Source organism: Aptenodytes forsteri, unplaced genomic scaffold (assembly GCF_000699145.1).
Source record: "Aptenodytes forsteri isolate BGI_AS27 unplaced genomic scaffold, ASM69914v1 Scaffold324, whole genome shotgun sequence".
NCBI classification, from domain to species: Eukaryota; Metazoa; Chordata; class Aves; order Sphenisciformes; family Spheniscidae; genus Aptenodytes; species Aptenodytes forsteri.
This window is the reverse complement of record NW_008795485.1, coordinates 608444-627779: the sequence shown is the minus strand read 5'-3', so window position 1 is coordinate 627779 and position 19336 is coordinate 608444. Positions and strand designations below refer to the sequence as shown.

The window sequence follows — 19336 nt, the reverse complement described above, 5'->3', positions numbered from 1 at the left end:
GTTTCAATTCCAAATGCTTCACGTCACCACTTGGAAACTCAGCAATGTGCAGGACTCTTCCCCTTTGCTTTCTGTTTTAACAGCCTCCTCAAACCTCAGCCCCAAGCACATGTGGTTCCAATTACAGAGAACCTCTGCAATGTGATGTGGATGGGGATAGGCTGACCTTTATTTCAACACAGCTAGCCTGTTCTTGCGGGAGCTGACTGACTGTTAGCTCACATTTTTCTTATTTGAGATGCTTTTGCTTCACAACCAAATTCCTGAAATCAAAGGGAGGCAGAGGGGAGCAGGCTGCAGGCAGCATGCACTGGGGGCCAGGTCTTGGTCATTTGGAGCACTTGAGCTCTTGGGAGAAGGTGACCTTTGGCCTTTATGTCTCTGCCAGCCAAGGAATACAGAAAGCAGATGTCCCAGAGCACAGCCTTGGCTGAGTTAATTATCCTTAGGAGACTTCGGTTGCCCCCAGCTTCTCCTCCCTTGCGCAAAGAATGCAAAATAGCTGTCTGTAAGAAGACACCATTTTATATTTATTTTGGCCTAAAATGCTGTCACAGTAACTAACTGTTAGGGCTAGTGTGGTCTGAGGGTGAGCAGGGGGTGTTGACCTTGTGGGTTCTCCTTACAGCTCTGGAACAAACCAACACAGCTATCCCCTGTCTTGGTTTATCCACAGCAGAAACTGGGGAAAAGAGTCAAAGGTGAGACAAAAGCCTTAATGTGTGTGTCTGTCATCATTACTGAACAGTAATAGTGGGGGGAGAATGTTTGGTTTCTCAATAGAGAGTTTAATTTTAAGGTCTACTGAGCCTTAAATACTTAACTATAGAGCTGGTGTCTGTAGTGTCTTTAGCACTTAGCTGATTTGAGCTTCCAAGTCACTCAAGCATCTCAAAGTTTTACTTAAGATGTAATTCTTTGGCCATAAAAGTAGTTGTCAACCTCCTATTTAAGTATGTAAAACTCTAAATTTGCCTACTGTAAAATGCTCAGCATTTGCTCCTTACCACTGGACAGAGTGGGGGGCAGGCTTTTGCTTTTCCATAAAGAAGCTTAGTAAATAATTTCCTACAAGACTGTAGCAAGATCAAACTCCAACAGATGTGAAATGTCTTAAATTCCTGGCATGGAGTGGTTCAAAGTTGCAACATGGCAGGCTGTCCTGGGCTTTTTGTTTCTTACTTAGCAAACATATTATTCTTGTATATATCTAATTTAGACAGATACTCTGTTTTCAAATACTTTGAGTGGGATAAATGTTTTTAGCACAACAACAAGTGAGTAAAATGTGCAGGATTATTCAGCTGGAGGAAGACTACAAGCCAGAATAATTCTGTGGATATTCTTTTGGGGCTAATTTTAATTGTTTAAGTAGAAAGTTTTTGCTAATTTGGATCACTTTGACTAAAATGAAGTACTTATACAAGCAGTTCAGCCTGCAGATCTAGTTGAGACCAGCTATAGCATAGGACTGTTGGATGCACTGAGGTGGTGTTTTCCAACAGCCTGCCTGGATTTTGAGAAGAATGTGTGTTACTCGGAAGACTACAGGACCAAAACTTTCTTCTCAGAAGGACCTCATTTTCAGATAGTGGAATCACACAGATGTGAAAATAATTCTTTTAAGAGTATCCCAAGAAGGACTCAAAATCAGACCACAAAATTATTGGTTACACTTGAGAACTTGTCTGTAGGGGACTGTTCTTTTTTTCAGAAAGGATGTGATATATCTTGACAACAGTGGCCAATTCACTGTTCCTGTCACACTTTCATCCAGGAAACATTTTGATATTAATGAACAAAAGCAGACAGAGCACTTAGCACAATTTCCATTTCACCTGTGATATAAGCTGTGTGTGTAGATACTATTGGAATTCCTGCTTTTGCTGTTGTATTGAAGAAAGTTTTCTTCCGCAGCAGATTCGAGTTGCTTCCTGAGTCGCTTCCCTCTGTCTGGTGCTAGTACAGGATGTCTCAAGTTGCAGGAAAATTACAGGTTGTATTTCTTCTCCTCCTTGGATATCAGTGTCTTGGAATAGTCTGTTGCAAATGTCATCTTTGATAAAAAGCCAAAATAAATTATAAAAAGTGTAGCTGAATAAACTTCACAGAAGTTCCTGGAATAACTGAAATTTTTCAAGACCCATTTTGGATATTCACATGTTAAATGAACTTGGTGTAGGTATGGTTTGGGCCAAGTTTACAAAGCATCATTATGGATTTCTTGTGTCTCAATTCTCGGAATCTTTTCTAGGCTGTTCCTCCTAATTCCAGCAGTTAAGTTGATACAGCACAACTTATTACTTTTTAAAAAGTATAATCTATATTTAGCATTGCTCCCTAATTCAAACCTTCTGAACCTAATGAAAGATTTAAATCTGGAAGCTTTTTAGCTTTTAGCACATGAATTTGCCTACAAATAATGTCAGTAAAAGATGTATTTTTCACTTTGATTCTGCTTGTATGTTTATGTGCCTTGGAGATATGCATATTTGATGTTGTTGGTATATATGTGCATTTGTGTATATACTTGTTATTAAATGGATGTGAAAACAAAACTGAGCTTCATAATAGCATGTATATGAAAGCATGTGTGATCACATTAAGGATTCAGATGTGAAAACACTTTGGGTGGTCATAATCTGTGATGAAGCTAAATACGTGGTCCCAATTTGCTCAGCACTTGCTGCATTGCACAGGAGATGGCTCCTTCCCTATGTCCATTTCAAAGGGCAGACTTCTGAAATTCAAAGCCCCTTGTAATGTCTGGGATACATTCAAAGTCAGTAGTCCTTTAAAAATGTTTAAAAGAGTTCTGGGACATACTTGGCATGAGAAAGATGCAGGATATTGTCCACACTTTTTTTTTCTTTAAAATCTGCTATGCATGCAAGGCAGCATGGCCTGTTATTGAGAGGGCTAGAAATCCCTTTCTATGCCCTGACCCAATCTGTGCCCTTCCCTTGGTAAATCTGTGCTTGTGCTGTTTGAGTACTGTCTGTTTAGGTGTGCCAGCTTTGGTCTAGTTCAAAATATTTGTTGCTCTGTATTCCTTGGATATTTAAAACATCAATGTAGGATGAAAGACAATCTTTCTCCCTTGTCTGCAGGCTGTTGGGTGAGTTGTTTTCTTCTGAACAATAGAGCAAATATTTAAACATTACAATGCAGAACACTGCATTGCCTGTGCGATGTCAGCAAGCCTGGCGCTACACCCAACACTTTTTTTTTTCAGGCCCATGGCTAATGCTTTCAAAATGCTGCAGCTGCAATAAGCTTAGGGTTCCTGCTCTGCGGGAAAAACAAACCAACTTCTCTCTGAAGTCATGGGACATGGGCTGAGTAAAGCTGAAAGAAGCAATTCCCAAATTGCTCTTTGCAGTGTAAAGAGCCGCACACAGGATGTGGAAGGGGAAGAGGGGTTGTTTTTTTTTTTTGGGGGGTAAGAACTGCGGAGCCTGCATATATGTGGCATTACTGAGCGAGGCTCTTGGATCTGACTTCTGGGAAAATCGTCTGTTGTCTTATTCTATTGTCTACTGGAGCCAGCCCTTAAGGCGTTACTCTGAGTAGGCTCTGCCCTCGTGTGGCTGCGGAGCTCTTTAAGGGGGAAAGGTATGGAGCCGGTTGTGCACCCATCCAGCAGAGCAAAAGCTCTTTTTGCAAACTAGCCAATGTATGTCCTGGCCAGTACATGGAGGTGTTTGCTGCTGTAAGGGGTTGTTCATAAGCACTCTCCTTTAGTACTCATTGGAATGAAACTTAAACTGAGGAGGGGGGGAATAAATGGTAAAAGCATTATGAGCAAAATCTCATTTCTTTGTCCTGTTCTTGCTAGATCTCATTTACACAAATACGAGAGAACTTCAGAGGACGTTTATTCTTTGTTGAATAATAAAACACTTAGAGGGGGCTTGGATATGTTCTCTAGTTCCTTTTTCTTTCTGAGGCACATACCGTAAATTCTAGCACATATCTAAAGGTAAATTTCCATTTCATTGCTGCTTGCTACAGTGAGACCCTACCCAAACTATTGAAAGGCATAAGGTTTGTTCACATTGAGCTCTCTTTGGATTTTGCATGGGTAATTTCCATAACTGGCACCCTATGTCGGGTACTTTTATGAAGCTGTGTTTTGAGCTTGCTTTTGACTGTGTACAGGTATGATGACTGGAAAGAAAATAAAGTGAGGCTTTTGTCTAGAACACCTGCAAAACTTACAGACTCCCTTGTGAGTTCGTGGGTATTATTAAAGAACTAATAAGGACTAAGGGGACATCTTAAATTTATTTAAATAAGATGGACACGTCATGGAAAAGTATGCAATGTGTGTGACAATCTGGTTATCAGTTTAATGGTGAATCAGCTCCAAATAACTGATTGCATGATTGAAAAACCAAAGGGTGCTTTAGAAATCTGCAGTCACTCTCACTGGATGTCACCTTGATCTTATTCCCATTTAGGAGATGAGCTTATAGGCACGGGGCTCTTTCTTAAATCGAGAGCATGTTTGCTGGGGGCAACAAGAACAGACCAAGGTGTGAGCTCTCCTAAAAACAGTCTGTCCAAGCTGGAGAGGAATGAAAATGATGCTTGTTGTACTCCTTCAAAAGGTGATTTATAAATCCTGATCAAGGCTTTTAATGTAAAACTACATTTTAAAATGTAGAATACCCTGTGAGGTGTGCACAAAACCTCAGTGCTCTGCTGGCACAGGACTTTGAAAATGCTGCAAATGTTATGTGAATGCTCACTATTGTGGTGCTTAAATTAAACTTATTGATCAGTCATGTAGTGAGCGTCAGCGTTTTAATGAAGGCAGCCCGCAGCAATGTGGGCTGTAGGAGAAAGCAGGCGTTCATCTTAGGCAGAATGTATAATTGTATTTGGCAGATAGAGCTTTGAGACTAGTGAATCCAGTGATAAACTGGATTAATTTTCCCTTTAAAGAAAGCAGCTAATGTGGCTGAAAAGGAGCTTTCACTCTCATCGATGCATGCAGAGATCCACGTAGGGGGAGGAGAGCTTAATCCTTTGAAAGACTCCACCTGTCTTAAAATTCAAGGTGTTTTATATATGTGCGTGCACATAGTAGATGATACCTTTCATAGAAGCGCTTGGCAAGTATTGATTAAATATCAGAAGCTCAGGAGCTGAGAGACGGTCATGCTAACAACTCGGAGGCAGATCTGAGAACGGGAGCAGGAACAGAATGAATTTTCTAAAACCAGAGTTGGTCCTGAAGAAACAGAAAAAGCTGAGGAAGTGTCATGTTGGATGTAATTTTTCCTGTGTTTTTTTAACCTAAAGAAAAGGTTTAAGATCCACTATTTAAATACAAGCTATAGGAACAAATTTAGCCTATGTAACTAGAGCTTATGCTCTTGCCAGTAATCTTGCTATGTAATCACAGGATTGTGTGTTCAATCACACATATGACTTCCTAGTGCTGCCAACTCTCAGAGTTTTCATCAGTTTCACAATAATTGGTCCAAGAAGCAAGATATTTCATCTCACATCATTTCACAGGGGAAAAAAAATGCTTTTAGGCTTTCTTCTTGCACAGCAAAACTGAAGAACAACCCAACTGCACTCTGAAGATTCATACACAAAAGGCAGATGGTGTTTGTGCCCCAGAAATCCCCATGGAAACTTAGTTGGAAATTTTTTTATTTGGTGTCATAGCAGACCTGGGGGTCCCTGACCTAAATGCCCGTAATTTTTCCATACCTCTGATTTTTTGGGTCAGTTTTAATTGAGTTTGAATTTACCATGGTGAGTCCATGTGTTACCAAAAGTTGGAGATGGGCAAAGCCAAGAATCGACCCCTGATTTCGTTCAGTTTTAGTAGGGATGCAGTACAGAAGGAAACTCGGAAGGAAATTGCGAGTTACGCAGTGACTAATGCGGTGCTGGTTGAACATCATGTTTTTCGGCAGCGCACTGTCTCCTGCTCCAGGTTTTAGGGAGTTAATATGCGGTTTGGGTTTTACTGGCTAACATTTAGAAGGCTCTGCTTCCCTCTAGTGGTTCAGCTTAGCAATTTCCCCCCCCCTTTTTTTTTTTTTAAATCCTGACAAACCGTTTTTGACAACTTATGATTTTTTTTGACGTTGCTATTCAAAGATGCTTCACTAGCTTACTTGTACCATGCCTTTCTTAAGGTTAACCCTCTTGTTTCCAGGCTGGTCTCTTATTTCCAGTGCTGAAATGCACGCAACGAACATCATCCAGTGTTAGGGAAGAGACTCCGAGCCTTGTCAGACTGATATGGGAATAAAGCGGTGGGCTCTGAAGGTCTTCTGGGTGGAAGTACTGCTTATTAATTAAGGTAATAAAAGGTGAAGGCAAACCCAAGGAGGTTATCTGAAATTTTGAGTGCATAGAAGATGTGGGTGCGACTTTAGTATTGACAGCTCTGGAATATGAAGCCATCTGTTCTTCATGCTTAAATATTAGTGCGAAACTAACTGCCTATGTATGTATAGGTGTCCCTCTTAATCAGCTGCAATCTGTCCAGGAAGCCAAGCTGTTGGGTTTTCTTTGATGCTGCGAAGCAAATGAGGAAGAATCCAGTGAAACCTAAGCTAGCAACACTTGTCAGTGTAGAGATGCATCCTTAATCCTGGCTTCTGACCACTGGCATCTGTCTTTCAGCTTCCTGTTCTGTTTGGCTGTCCGAGGCTCAGACTGAATTTAAGAGAGTGGCTGAAGAAAACGTGACTTTGCCCTGTCACCATCGCCTGGGCCTCCTGGAGCAAGGGAGCCTGGATATTGAGTGGCTGCTGCACATTTCCGAAACAGTACAAAAAGCGGTAGGTTCAGCCATCTGCTGAGAAAATCGTCTTATTTCTATGTTGACATCAGCAGCAGGTATTGATTTAAAGAGACTTCTGTGATGATCTTTGCAAATTATTCTGATGAAGTAAGCAGTGTTTAGAAAACACAGCTGACTTATTTAGAGAGATTTATAATGTATAAAAGTTATTTGATATTCACACACGCTGTATTGGAACAGGTTGTGTTGCAATCGAGTTTTCTTTAAACTAGTACTCTTATGTAATCGGTCATCATTGGATAAACTTCAGAATTGCCCTTCAGGTATTCAGAAATGACCTTGGATTTTGTAGGCTGTTTTTGAAACCTTGGCTTCAGGAAAAAATACAGTTGTTTAGTACTTATAAGAATCAGGTCTGCAGTAATTTAAATTAGCTAGCCAAAACCAGCCAAAATTAAAGACCGCTTTTATATATATTATGGTATAAGCCGATGTCTATTTTGACACTAGTATAAATGCTGCAGTATAAATCTCTAGCATAAATACAGTTTATGTATCAGTCTCAGACTTGAAATCCAGGTTTAATTTTCCACCCTGCCACAGGCTTCCTGTGTGACCCTTGGCAAGTCACTTAACCATGCAGACCCTTAGTCTGCAGTTCCTGAAAATGCTTTGATTTGTTGTTCCGTGTGAAAGTAAAATTACAACTGGCTGATCAGTCTTTGCTCCTCAGGTGATCACTTACTCTGGAGGCCGTGTTTATGATGACCTGAATGAGGAACAGAAAGGACGTGTTTCCTTCACATCCAACTTCCTTGCTGGAGATGCATCCTTACAGATCATATCCCTGCAGTCCAGCGATGCGGGGAAGTACATATGTAAGGTTAAAAATGCTGGGCAGTACGAATGGGCTCGCATCACCCTGAAGGTTGTAGGTAAGATCATTTTATTGTTCTTCCAAAGAGAAAAAATCGCTAGACTCATTTCCTGTAGAGAGATTTATTTCAGCGGGGTATAAATACAAAGACATCTCACGATCAGGTTTCACTGTCCATATCTGCCTTTGCATTTTTTGGCAAAGGACAGGACACAGGAAGAGCCTAAAGAACTGTTCTGAGGTAAGTATAATCACCTGCAAAATCATATGAACTGTTCTTTCCAAATTATCTCTATGATCTCATCACGCAAACTAGAGTGATATTCTAGCTTAGCTGGCAATCACCCTGTCCAGATCTCCTGCTGAGGACTCTGGGTTCGTGTCCCAGGACCCCAAACTGATCCAAGTCAGTGGAGGTGACAAATAAGCTGCTGGGGTTAGCATTCCTCTTCCCTGATTTCAGTTTATTGGTTGGCTTTTTCACGTACACTAGCATCCCATGGAAGAAGTGCTGTGGCCTGCCAGATGCTGTGGGGAGGAGGAAGAAATGGAGAAGTAGAGGGAGGGAAAGGACGTTCTCTAAATAGTACCTAGAAGAGGAATGCAGCGATACAGCTCCACTGATGCAAGTATCCATGGGGCAGACTGCCCCAGAGTATTATAATGTGTCATTTCTATCTCTGAGCCAGCCAGCTCCACTTCTTACACTATGAAGTTGCACACAGTTGCAGCTAAAGTCCCCTAACAAACATCACTGGTGTGTAATTCCTTAATGCATTCCAGAGAAGGCAGCTCTTGGAAGCTGCTTAAATGACGTACTTTGCCAAAGAAAGGGTTTTCCACCGAGAAAATAGTTTGCTGTATTTGCATGACCTGTCTTCTGTTTCTTCTAGAAAAACCTTCCAAGCCCAAATGCTGGCTAGAAGGGGAGCTGTTGGAAGGAAAGGAACTGTCCTTGCAGTGCCGTTCCGCCTCTGGCACTGCACCCATCTCCTACCGATGGCAGCGCATAAATGAGGAAGATGAGAGAGCTGAACATCTCCCGCCTACATCAAGAGTCAGTAAGTCAGGTCATTTCCTCTTAGAGCTCTCGGTACACTCAAAGCCAGATAACCGCCCACGTGCACATGCACATGTACAGTCAAGTGCCTGCTTTTTAAACGGGAATCGCTTGATGGCAGTGATAGCAACCGTATACCAGTACCTCTCACTACTGCAGCTGGACGTTGTGCTGTGCTCCACCCTGAACAAGGAATTGCCTGAGGAGTTTGTTTAGTGTTTGGCTGAAGGTTGACAAATGATCTTTTGTGAGGCATCATTGATTGTTCTTGAACTGAATCGATCTGGAAGTTCAATTTGTGCTTCTGTGTCCTATCCACTGTTAAGGTTTCTTAGTCTTTTTTGATTAATCCCGGTGTTGCTTTTCCTGTTTCAGACATTTCTAATCCTGGGCAAGTTCTCCTGAAGAATCTTACACAGATGAGCACAGGGTTATACCAATGCATTGCCACCAACGAGGCTGGACAAGAAAGCTGTGTTGTTCAGGTGACAGTGCAGCGTAAGTATTGGCACATAACTAGTATTCGCACCACCATATGAGCAGCGCTGTCCCATCTCAACTGGGAAAGTCTGTGCCACGCTTTTGCCTTTTCATACATGAATCACATGAATTAGTTCTTATTTATTGCACTTACGGTTTGCACAGCAGTCCTCTGTATAACCTAAAGTGGTAAATACATCATTTGAGCTCAGATGTTTTGTTCTGTTAGAAATTTTGATTTTGAGAATGACTAATGAAATACGAGGGAAAAAACGGTGAGTTAGAGGTTCCAGAGTCTCCAGCTTTTAGAGGTACTTCTGGCTGGAGCAATTGCATGAGATTACTGTCAAGTATAAAATCTCCGTGTGGATAGTCCATCATTCCAATTCCAAATTGCTTATCTGTTGCACTTGAGACAGTAAACTATCTAAAGGCAGCTGGAAAGGCTGACTTTGATGTGGAGTAATGTGTGGAATAAAAAGCAACTTTTGACACAGTTTGGTTTTAATCCAGATTTGATGAATTCTGTCCTGAACACCAGAGATTAAAATTGATGTCCTACCTGACTAACCCCATCAAGGGTGTGTGCATGTCTACGTATCCATGTCTTTGCATATACATGCAAGGAAGAGTGGCATTTAGCACCAGCACTGAGGACAAATCCAAACAATACAGTTTAGGAGGTTTTTATGTGCAGCTCTCAGGAGAGATAGGCAGGAGCTGGAACTGCTGTGATAAAAGGCTGCTAATAGTGAAGTCTATTCCGTGGAGATGCTATAGCTTTGGAATTTTTATGCCCAGCTAGGCCTGAAATAACTGGAATGTGGTCATGTAGCAAGGAAAACTTATTCGCCTCAGGCATCTGAAGTAAAAGCGTCCAGACAGCTTTTATGCCAATTGAACTGAATTGGTTTAAAACCTCACTTTGGTTTGCTAAACCCTCCTTAGGGATGAGCCTTAAGGAAACAACTTTCAGCCAAACCCAACCTAACTGCTCTTATCAAAAGAAGTTGTCATAAAGTATCAACTAAGGGCCCATATACACTAGGAAGTGTTCTCTCATTCACTTAGTTATTTTGGATGAAAAATGCCTTGCACCTGCACAGTATGGTCTTCCTTTCCTTCTTCGTCCCTACCCCCCTCAGGTCACTTTTTTCCCCAATTGAATAATTCATTCTGCAAGTGGATTGTAATCATTTCAGGGTGAGTTGAAGGGGGAAAAAAATCCTCATGGGGAAACATTCGTTGTTCAAACACTCTTCTGCCTCTAGGAAACTGCTTGGTGCTTTGTTTCGCGTGTGGGTTGTCCTGTCTGTCTCTGTACTTTCTGTGGTTTTGTGCTCCTATGAGAGGATTTTTCCTCCTCATTTCAATTCTGACGCATAGCTGCAGGCATAGCACTTGTGATCCCACCCTTCCAGAGGTGAATACTTTTCTCACTGTTAGCTCAGGTTTAGAACCAATGCCTGAAGATAAACTGGTTCAACTTCTGTGTTGAGACACGCCTAAATAAGTAGACTAATACATTCTGTTCTGATTTATACCTGGTGCTATAAGTTGTAGTGTGGACTGGAATCTGACTGTATGACCCTAGTGAGAGTTTACCAACTAACTCATTTGTTTTCTGGACAACAGATGCACAAAATATCGGCATGATCACTGGAGCAGTTTGTGGTGTGGTGGTGGGACTTTCCCTGCTTTTCCTGGTGGTGAGGCTGACAATAAGGAGGAAAGAAAAGAAGAGATATGAGGAAGAGGAGGCACCAAATGAAATCAGGTAACGCCTTTTATTTAATCCCCCACCTCCCACCCTCCCTTCTTTCAGTTTTACACATCTTTTCACTACGGTTTTAAGTAACCTAGGTATTAGTGTCTTAAAAGGTTGTTCTAAAAAGCTTTTAAAGTCTCTCTGAAATACCAGTGACAAATTTCTTGACTGTGAGAATCATCTTTGTGAAGACTTTCCAGAAAATTACATAGATTAAAATGTCTTTTTTTTCCCCCAGGACAAATCAGCGTAAAACTCAACAAAATATTCTCTCTCACGCTTGCAATTTCAGCATTTTAAAGCATTTGCATAATCCTCTCCAGTACTAAATTCAACCCACTTGTCCATTGTGGTTCTGAGAGGTTTGGTTTGTTTGTTTGTTTTTCTTTTCAATTGCAATTTCTGTTGGCAAAGCTATGAGGCAGGCAGGTTCTCACAGTCTTGAGTCTTTTGAGCAACTGTGCTTCTGGATTTAGCTCAGGGTGAAAAATCCCCTGAGCTGCTGTATGCAGAGTTGAGAAGCCTCGCCCTGAGCGGGTGTACCAAGAATGCTGACGCATGTTCTTTGAACGCATCTGTTACATGCATGTGAGGTCTGCCACTTAAGTCCCCTAAGCAGAGATTGGTCTCTAGCCAATCAAGCCTAAACTTCTCAGGAAGGAAAGCGCTGGAAAAAGATATTTCCAGGAATGAGTTTTAGCTGCTCCTGCCCTTGAAGAAACCCCTTGCCTTGTTCCATCCTTATTTCTATTTGTGAAAGACTGCCTGCCCTCGTATGACATCTATGTACCATTAGGCATCTCTATAATCCATTCAGCAGCTGATTACTCTGCCTGATGGTCAGGTTGCCAGCAAGAAGGTAGTCTCTGCTGATTTCTTCCCTTCCCTTTTTCCTGTTGTCTTTGCTTTCAAATCTTGCTTGCCTTTTTATTTTTAGTTTGAGCTTCAGCCTCTTGTATCACCTTTTCACGCATGACTGTTACCTCTTCTCTCTTTCTCTCTCTTTCTCTCTGGGCCCAGTTCTTGCACTTCTTTCACTATACCCACATTTTTTTTTTAACTAGAAGAACTGGTCTCAGCTAGTCCTGTGTAGGTGATCTGTCATTATGAGTAAGAATTACAGAGCAGACAGTTCTATCTGAACTGTTTGCACTGACAATTGGCATTCATTCCACAGACCTCAAAGCCGCACACAAAGAGCCAGTCGTGTGCAGCATGTATTCTAAATCCATTTGATCAATAGCTCCGCAGAGCAACAGGGAGTTCAGTCCACAAAGTTATGTAGCACAGAATTCAGAAAACCCTGTACCTTGCTCAAACTGCTGGACAAACATGCCCTGGTGATTTGCAGCTTCAATAAGCAACTGCTTATTGCAGCAGCAATTCAGTCTGGTAAAATGTATAAGCGTTTCTGTTCTCATGGTATTTGAGCCCTGTCATATGTTTGATTGCAGAGAAGATGCAGAGGCACCCAAGGCCCATCTCGTCAAGCCCAGTTCCTCTTCCTCTGGTTCCAGGAGCTCACGTTCAGGTTCCTCCTCAACCAGGTCGACAGCCAACAGTGCCTCTCGCAGTCAACGGACTTTGTCAACGGAAGCTACTCCCCATCTAACTCCTCCCCAGTACAGCCAGAGGGAGACGGAAGGAAAAGAAATTGAGCCAAAGAAAGTTGACTACACTAACCTGATGAAAATGGGTGCAACGCTGGTCATGGTGCCTGCCCAAAGCCGAGCGTTCCAGACCGTGTGACTGCTCACCAGCCGTCTGGAGACTCCTGCTGTCCAGAAACACTTCACGTAACACCAGCCACATAGGAATTGTTAGATTAGCTAGTTATCTTCCTGGTCAGCTTAATTTTAATCACTTGTGATTATTCACACCACAAGAAGCCCTCCCACTCAACTCTTTCTTACAACTTCCAGCACTGAGGTTCTGATACAGAATTTTTTTTTTTTTTGAAGAAAGATACATTTGAGCTGAGGTTCTGATACAGAATTTTTTTTTTTGAAGAAAGATACATTTGACGGAAAAGGGAGCCTTCTTTTTAAATTATCTTTTTTGGAAATGGAACACTGAGCATTTTAAAACTACAACAGCTAAGCGCTGTACAAATGAAATGAAGCCAAACCACAGGATTTTTTTAAAAGGGATCAAGAGAGACATAAAGATGCATAATATTCCAGAGAGGTTTTGTGGGGAGGGAAAAGTCTGTTGTACTGGTTTTGGAGGACCTTCTCAAAGATGCATTGTCTTATCTGAAGATTTCGAGGCAGACTCTCTGCTTAGGGTAGTCTGGTGTTCAACCTCAAAGGGAACTGACATATATGCTTCACGTTTTCTGCATTCAGTCTTCTAGTGAAATACTTTTGGAGGCTGTAACTACAGTGGAAAGAAATGAAAGGATCACTCAAAAAGGTCAAGAGATGCAGTATTAAGGCACGTGTCTGAACTAACCTCTGTACTAAAGAGAAAGGACCCTTTATGTCAAGGAAACAGAGGCGCTTTAATTGCCAGAATAAACTTAATGATGCACCCAGAGAGATACGGTCAGGAGCCTCACTCTGCTTTTATGGTCAGCACTGCAAAGCTGCAGTAACTCCACTGGAACGGTATCTGTGGCAAATGAGCCACAGATGTGATGATGAGATGTGTGATGAGAATTGGGCACTGAATCCAGAATGAAGGTAGCACCTCAAAAAGTGAGGGCCACTAATCTACCAAAAAGCCATGATGAAGCATTTGGAAGATATCTTTGCTATCGCCAGGTTGTGAATTCACCAGTTTTGGGGTGAGCCGTGCTGTAGAAGCCTTATGGAGAGCTCTTCCCAAGACTGAACGAACGGCATTCTTGAGCTGACCTTCAGGCATCCAGGTAAGACTGAAGGATAGAGTGACAGAGCAATAGGAAAATACACCAGGGACAGGTAAACAAGCACAATGCTGCTTCCATTAGAAAATATTTGTGTGCAATGTCCCATTTATACACCAAATGCTGGGCCACGTGCTATTGTTGAGGCTTAAACCTTAGCATGACTCTTCAAAAATTGCAAGAATCATAAAAATATTTTCTGTGATTAAATTAGCCGGAATAAACACTTCCAAGGAATATAAAGTCTTACACTTCAAGTTGAAGGCCAATAGGAAACAATGGGAGGTAGGCACAGGCTTCCTCTGGAGGCAGATGCTCACATAATTCTGTTGTTTGTATTTTCTTCTGAAGGACTTGGCTCTGACCACTGCTACACACAAGATACTAAGCTTGTGTATTCCTGGACTGATGATACTAAGTCCTGTATTCCTGGACTGATGATTTTTAATTTTAAAAAAAAGGTGGGTTTTTTTTTTCATTTGAGGGAGGGAATGTTTTCTCCAATTTGTGGAATGAGTCTACCGGAGATGGATCAGCACAGAAGAACCACAAATCTATAATTCTGTCACTCCAGGGACTGTAATTAATCTCCTTTTCTGACTGAGACCCAGAATTCTAGCTTCTTTGCTTGAGATCTTAGACAGTCTGATCAAAGCCAAGCCCTGCCTGGGCTACTTCCTTATGGGAAATAGTTTTCAAACTTGCCCTATACTATCTGAGAACTTCTCTTCCTAGGACCAGTCACCCATTTTCATCACATATACCAAAATTTCACTTGCTCTCTCTACCCCAGAGTCAACCTAGCCATCCTTGGCAGGACAAAGGACTGATCTGTTGTGCAGGGCAGGCAGTCTTGAGTCACAGATTTAAACAAAGGAGACATCTAGTATTAGGTGTTTGATAAGCTGCTACTTCTGTGACAGCTCCTGGTGTTGGATACTGTGTCATTTTACCTAGACAGTTTCCCTGGGTACTCCAGAGGCACATTCCTGGATCAGCTGTGTTTTGGTGGATTTGGTAGTGACTGTCAGTGCTTGGCAGCAGCAGCTCTAACTGTCTGGGATTCCTCTGCAGCTGCTTTTTTCCTGGACCCTGAAGGCTTAGGCACTCCAAAGTGCTTACAAGGTACTCCAGAGCTGGGAAAGTCCCAAAGAGCATGAGCAGGACTGCTAAAGTAGTTTGTGGCTTCTTCTATGGTTGCTTATTGTGCTTAATGTTACCTGTGTTGCATCTGAGAATACTTACTCTATGCATATAAAACCAGGAATGCTTTTCTCAGTAAACAATGCATGCCCGAGCAACCAGAAGCTTATTACCACAAAATAAGGGTAACAATCCACACAGTTGAGCTGGCTACAGTCCAAGTACCAAATGCTGTAGGTTAGCTTCGAGTCACAGGCCAGACTTGCAAATAGCAAAGAGGAGGATGCTCTGTCTACAGCCCAGAGGCCACTTGCTGCCGGCTAGGAGAATTTGCCCAGCCTGCTCCTGGCAGCGTCTTTCCTGGAGGCCTTTGGGAATAGGCTGCAGAACAGATCAGCTGTGGCAGCCCTCTCCTGGTCTCCAACTCTCCTGGAGCAGAGAAGTCGCTCCTTGTCGTATGAGCTATCTGTCTGATTGCATAGGATGAAAGGTTTATGGACCTTGGGGAAAAGAAGTTAGTTGGAAGCAATTGCTGAAGCCTGGTGTGCGTGATCATTCCCAGCTGTTCCTAGCACTGCCGGGAAGCAGGTGGCACCCGTGCCCGCTGTCCGGGCATGTGCAGACTGCCCTGTGTACAAACTGTGTCAGAAAAAGCACCGTGGCTATCTCCTGCCGTGGAACAAAGATGCAAAGATGTGTGGCCCTGGTTAGAAAGTGTGGGCACCACGGTGATTTAAAAATCACTAAGTCTGAAATGCCGCGGTGCTTTTCAGACCACACCTCAGTGATCTCACAGGTGAATACAAAGTCAATTCTGCACTTCAGTTGCTAGCGTGAAGCCCGAAGGGAAATGTTCATTTCTCAAAGGAAAAATGAGAAGGAGATCATTTCAAAGGTATTCTATTTTCAAAGGGACATTTTCTGAGCTCCGGATGATACTATCAGGAGTTGCACAAGGGAAGCAAATGAACCATAAGCCAAACTCTATTTTGTAAAATAGTGTACTTAAAGCATTTACTGTCATATACCAGTTATTACTAGTGTGATTAAATGCATACAATGTTACGTAGCTTGCTTTTGTTTCTCAGCAGCTAAACTAAGCTTACATCTCTTCTACCTGCTACAATTGGTGTATTTGTACTGTGTCTGAACAACTCAGAGGAAAGCAAATATTTATTATTGATTCCTTTGAATCAATGATTTCGTAATTATTTTTTGTTTGGTTGTTTTATAAATAAATATGCTGCAGCTCAAGTGCTACAGCTCAACTAAACATGTACTAATGCTCCATCTTATGTGGTATGATGTGTTACATGCTGTCAAGCTGAATCCAAGGAAAAAAAGTACGGAGTCAAAAATACCATTTTTAAGCTCACAAGGACTATACACGTACTTGCGTAGAAAGTGTGGGGAAGCTGGTCTTTTTCCTGGGTATTTTTTCAGTCTAAATTATGTGACGTGGTACAAGATAACGCGAAACCTTGGGTGTACTGAAGTAGATGGGTGTTTTGACTTCCATGCGGCTATTTCACCTGAGGTATTTTGGCTGAGGATGTAGATGCTTCAAGCTAATATGGTAAATAGTGCCAGCGCAGACACAGATACAAACCTCTGGTGACATTGCCCTCCCACTCCTGCATCTGCGACTTTACTTCTGAACCACCCAGTGCGTTTCAGTTCATCTCCTGAACTGGGCGTGAGAGGACAACGAAACCTTGAACAACTAAGAGCTGTGTTCAGATAGTGTAGATCTTCTCTGCAGATAAACATTTTGAACTAGCTAACAGGAATCTCCGGTCAGGGAGATGTAGGTGGAATTTAGGGTAACTAGACATAACTGTGGTTGATTTCTCTTGCAGTGCTTCAGCCTTCTTTCCCCAGGGGTGTTTTGCGCAGAGGTCTCCCAACATCAGCAATCTTCTTTACTGAAATCTGGGAGTAAAAATTGCAACATAATTACACAGTATTTAAAACAAAACACAGTGACAACGCAGTGGTCTCATAGGTGTGTCCTTCTGTCTATCCCTGATTCATGAGGAAACGCTATTACTGTCTCCCTCCTGAGTTGACGACATCCAAAATCCTGATTAGGCGATACACATTTTGAGAGGGGTTATGCAATTGCATACTTTTGTACAGTATCAGGAATCTTGGGTTATTTTTAACCTGGATCGGTTTGTACTGGTACACTGAAGGGGGAAAACACGGTGGGAAAAGGGAAGGGACTGCCTTGGAAATGTGTGATTTTCAAACTTCAACTGGGGAGTGCAGATGCAAGTGTTGTATAAATAACAAATGCTGTTGTTGTGAATAGGAAGCGTGTCCTTGATAATCTCCACTCTCGTCCCAATCCTGTTTTAAACGCTTAAAGGAGAAGCAGTGCTTGATGTCTAATGTACTAAATTAGCTTCAAAAAATAATGTTGGAATTAATCACTTAAAAAAACTCCACACAGAATACTTGTCAGTGTCCAGCCTGCTGAGCCTTCATTTTTCTGATACACAGTAAATGAGCTACTTTTGTGTAATATGTTAACAGACTTTAATTTCTGATGTAATGAGTCATTTGCCAAACTGCCCTCCTCCCTGCACTGACTCACTGTTGTTTTAGGCTGCCTTCACTTGCTATCAGTCTGCTGTGCAAAGTATGGTTGTACATCTAAATGTCACCATTTAATTTCAGGGTGCAGGTAGTGCTATTCTTAGGTCCCACTGAAATTCTGCCCATTATTGAAAAAAAACACAGAAAAAAAAGCAAAGACAATCCCTTGCTAACAGCATGGCTCCCTTACACACATTATATGTGTGATGAAAAAGCAAAGACAATCCCTTGCTAACAGCATGGCTCCTGTGAGACTTGGTGTGTGATGTATTCAGTGCAAGCTAGCACTGCATGCCTGAGAAGCATCTCCCGTGTAGCCTGGGAGTTGAGAGCTCCAGCAGCCTGTACTCTGGACAGGGTGGAGTGCGCTTTGCATGGTACACCTTGTTCAGATACGGGGTGATGGTTTGTATTGACCACCCTTATCTTTAAAGGCATGGGAGAGTGACAGCTAGCGCTCTACGATACGGAGCCCCTTTCCTTTTCCTGCTGCACCTCCCGTCTCTAACCTTGTACACCCAAGTTCCAACTCCAGACTACACCTTCTGTTGTCACCCAAAGGTCCCGATTCACGTTCCAGCCCTGTGCATGGCAGAGCAAGAATAGGAGCCACAAACTGTTGCTTGACATGAGTGACTTCCCGTGGGTCAGCACACCCACCGCATCTGCCACAGCAGCCTGGTGGCACCAGAAATGCTTTTTCATGCGGTTCTTACCCCTGGCTATAGATGTTCCTTTGCCCCGTTTCCCACTGCATGGGGTCACAGAGGCTGGCCAGGATACGGGTTTTGTGTAGCCCCTCCTCCTAGCGACTCCCTCTGACTTTTCCACTCAGCATTTTATGCCATGTAAACATTTGATGCAATTCACAGCACTCCTGCTAGGGCCTGGCCTTACGTGATTTATGACCTCTGATCAGCTTTCAGCCTAAGGCGCTGCGACCAGCTGAATGGTTGCAGTCGTCCATCTGCTCGCTTGATCCCCAAGGGCGCTGAACAGCCGCCGTTTTCCACTGTTCAGAGCCTCCATCTCCTTTCCACTGAAGTCAGTCATGCCGAGAGCATGCAGTGAGCAGCACTGACATACGAAGGGGTGTCACGTCCCTTAGCTTGGTTCGGTGCATTAGCACCGATTATGGATGAGAAAAATTTAGGGTGGATTAAAAAGTAGGACTTTTTAGATGGATTCTGCTCTGTGGAGAAACCAGCGTCACCCTAGAACACCGCAGACAACATGGTTTCCTCTGCCTGGGCGAGAATGAGGGTGTGGGGAGAAATCCGAGAACATTGCCTTTTGCCTTGTTGAATGGAACATGGAGGATTAGAGCAGCAACGTGCTGCTGGTGTAGATTATGGTACCGAGATTTACTGCAGCAAATGCTGTGGGAAGCCTTTGGGGAGCGTTAGGCAACGAGCTGCGAGCACCAAAATGAGAAATGCCGTCCTCCCTCTCGGGGCAGAGGGTGATCTCCCAGGGCTCTGCCCCAGGGTAGGCCGCTTGCACCTCCAGCCTTCCTACGGGAAAGCAAATGCTGTGGGAAGCCTTTGGGGAGCGTTAGGCAACGAGCTGCGAGCACCAAAATGAGAAATGCCGTCCTCCCTCTCGGGGCAGAGGGTGATCTCCCAGGGCTCTGCCCCAGGGTAGGCCGCTTGCACCTCCAGCCTTCCTACGGGAAAGCCAAACGCCCTTTTCGGGCTGGATTTGATCCGCCTGCCGTTAATTCCGCTGTTAATCGGATATCGCCGCGTGGGGCGGGACCC

The 19336-nt window shown here is 43.0% G+C and overlaps 1 protein-coding gene across 1 annotated transcript in view; it reads left to right on the top strand.

The window, feature by feature from the left end:
- Positions 1-12933, top strand: part of CLMP (CXADR like membrane protein) — a 41151-nt gene extending 28218 nt beyond the window's left edge. The window contains exons 2-7 of the mRNA XM_009281287.1: positions 6658-6815; positions 7512-7713; positions 8549-8716; positions 9091-9213; positions 10831-10972; positions 12418-12933. Coding sequence (XP_009279562.1) covers positions 6658-6815; positions 7512-7713; positions 8549-8716; positions 9091-9213; positions 10831-10972; positions 12418-12712 — 1088 coding nt within the window. The 3' untranslated portion in view covers positions 12713-12933. The remainder of the gene's footprint in view (positions 1-6657; positions 6816-7511; positions 7714-8548; positions 8717-9090; positions 9214-10830; positions 10973-12417) is intronic.
- The last annotated feature ends 6403 nt before the right edge of the window (positions 12934-19336 follow it).